Source organism: Tasmannia lanceolata, unplaced genomic scaffold (assembly GCF_043159265.1).
Source record: "Tasmannia lanceolata isolate RefF3 unplaced genomic scaffold, GAP_Taslan_0.1 ptg000013l, whole genome shotgun sequence".
In the NCBI taxonomy this organism is placed as follows: Eukaryota; Viridiplantae; Streptophyta; class Magnoliopsida; order Canellales; family Winteraceae; genus Tasmannia; species Tasmannia lanceolata.
This window is the reverse complement of record NW_027518690.1, coordinates 1,429,290-1,431,984: the sequence shown is the minus strand read 5'-3', so window position 1 is coordinate 1,431,984 and position 2,695 is coordinate 1,429,290. Positions and strand designations below refer to the sequence as shown.

The 2,695-nt window shown below is 35.0% G+C and overlaps 1 protein-coding gene across 2 annotated transcripts; it reads left to right on the top strand.

Moving 5' to 3' along the window:
- Nucleotides 1-2,358, top strand: LOC143889442 (protein LIFEGUARD 2-like). 2 transcript variants are annotated; one of them, XM_077393648.1, is made up of 4 exons: nt 1-403; nt 990-1,103; nt 1,518-1,675; nt 1,786-2,358. In XM_077393648.1, the coding sequence occupies exons 1-4, from the start codon at nt 160-162 to the stop codon at nt 1,993-1,995; spliced, it is 726 nt and encodes a 241-aa protein (XP_077249763.1). In that variant the 5' UTR covers nt 1-159; the 3' UTR covers nt 1,996-2,358. The 2 variants fall into 2 exon arrangements, with proteins under 2 accessions (XP_077249763.1, XP_077249765.1); XM_077393650.1 differs by lacking the exon at nt 990-1,103.
- Nucleotides 2,359-2,695: the final 337 nt, after the last annotated feature.

Here is a 2,695-nt window from a genome sequence, read left to right as displayed (position 1 = left end):
CCAAAATCAGAAAATCTGCTTTACTTACCTCCACTTTCATTTCCATCTAAGGAAACTGAAGAATGAATAATTTCAGTGTATCATCCTTCACAACAATGTCCCAACCCCTAATTCTCCTTCTACACGAATTAGTTTGTTTTCACTTACCTTTCTTCCAAGATGTCGGCACCACTGGAGGAAGAATTCGACCCTGAATATGATGCCGAAAATTGGAGGCAGATAACTGAACTAGTATGGGATTTCATTGGTAGGGTGTATAGGATAGTGATATTCCAATTGCTACGGACTGTTGCAGTCTACTTGGTTCTCATCAATGTCCACCCACCCATTAAGGACTTGTGCATCATCTCCTCCTTGGCCGGACTTGCGGTTTACACTTCCATACTAGTCTCTTCCTCTATCGGTATTTAACTCTCCAACCAAATTCCAATCTGGGTTTTGTTCTTCTCCTTTATTTTTGTTATTTCCTGCCATTGTTCTTTTTTTTTTGTTTAATTTCTATAATTTGCTATCTGGGTTTTCATGCTTTCTTTGATTGTTGGTATTTTTTCTATCTTCTTGTTATTTCTTCTTTTTTGAAAATGATAGCTGATTTTATATTTTTTTCTCTGCTTTCCATGATTCCCTATCTGGGCCTGTTATTTTTATGATCTGTTCGGATTGCAAGAAAAACATTTCTGATGGAATTTTTTCTCTTGAAAAGTGTTTATTTCGGAAATTTAGAGGGATATCATCATAAATTGAAGGTTCCTTTGAATAAAATTTGAATGGGGTTGGTTCAAGTTATCTTTTTTTATTGTGTAAAACAATTATAAAATTTTAGGTATATTTTTCCTTTACAAACTTTTCCAGAAAAATCTTGTAATCCAATCAGGGATATGGTTTTCATCTTCTGATTTCTTTATTTAAATTTCTTTAATTTACAGTCTGGGTTTGTGGTTTTATGCCATGTTTTTATTTTTCTTCTTCTTATATCTGTCATTCCGCAGTTATGATTCTTGTACGCATCTTCCATCACCGTCATCCCATCAATTTTCTTCTACTTGTGCTGTTTACACTCTTGCTAAGCCTCAGCGTAGGGTTCTCAAGTCCATTCGCAAGTGGTAAGATATAAATCCTTGATGATCTTGGTAAGATATAAAGCCTTGTATGTTGGAAAGAAACCATAGCCTAATAATTTAGTTGAATGAGGAACTGTAATTTATGGTTTCTAATTATAGATGGAAGAATCCCCTATCTAATCTTGTTAATCATGGTGAAGAAATTCAAATCCTAGAATTTAATCGAAGAAGAAATGCCTAACTTGGGTTGTGGTATCTGGATTGAATTTTGGTAATTGTGCGCATTCATGTTGCATTTTATGTGTAAACTACAATCTGAAAAAACTTACATTGAAGCTATATTGCAATCTGGGTTCACATAAATCCTTTATAAACTGGATAGAAATTCTCTTTGTATGTTGAGGTGCCTTGTAGTTTTGACATGGACTAATCTTTCTAGTGTTTTGTTGAAAACAGGGAGGGTTATTTTAGAATCAGTGATTAGAATAACTGTGTTGGCAGTGATCCTTACCCTCTGCACATTCTGGGGGACTAGGAAAGGCCATGATTTTTGCTTCCTTATGCCTTTCCTGGTTAGCACTCACATAGTGCTACTTGTTTATGGCGTGAGCCAGGTAAACCAGATTTTTTTTGTTTACCTTTTCCACCATTCCTCCATTTAACTTCCAATGATGAGATGTTTATCAAATTTTGAGGTAAGGGTTTTTTGTTCCTGACTTTGCAGATCTATTTACTTGTGGGGGAGATTGCGGTGACGATCTCTGAGGTAGTAGGTACGACCCTACTCTGTGGCTACATTGTGTGCATGACCGACAACCTGATCAAGCGCTTTCCTATTATGAACACAAACACATTTGTTCTTCAATTTATGTATTTCATGACATCGTCAAGCTTTTCCCTTATAACTACTCTTTTAAGAGGAAAAGACGATTGAGGAGGAGGAGGGTGGGAGAAGATGAGCTAGTATTGAAGCCTATGCTTACCAAAGATAACCATCAAGTAAATCTCAAATTACTTCTTCATGTTAGAATTCTTTCACGGCCTCTTGTTTTACTTTACTGCTATAAACAGGTTTACTGCTTCTAGTTTATTCACCTTTCCCTGTTTATGTAAATAGCCGGAAATGACGAGAGACTTTTTTTTCTTAAAAAGATCAGAGTAACCCTTTTTTCTCTGTTGGTGATGTTTCTTGCACTGTTATGCTAGAACGACAGCTGGAAAAAAAAAAAGTGTAGGATCTGATACAGATTCAGATAGAAGAAAACCAATGTAGTCTCAAGTAATGCAATGATATGTTCTCAACAAATAATTGAAGTTAGTATGTGCAGGATCTGATATAGTTTCGGATAGAAGGAAAACAATATAGTCTCAAGTAATGACATGATATGTTCTCAACAAATACTCGAAGTTAATATTTCACAGTTGTATGAGATAATCCTTCAATCCTATATATGCTTTTAAATTGGTTAATCCTTCAATCCTATACTAAATGATGAAATCCCAATAAAACAAAATATATCTTGTCTATATCAAAAAATATAAGTTGTTCATGAATTGATATAAAGTGAGATAAGTGCACTTATCACTGAGTCATGAGTGAAAACTCAATGTCCCTAAGGCAAATATCACCCCAC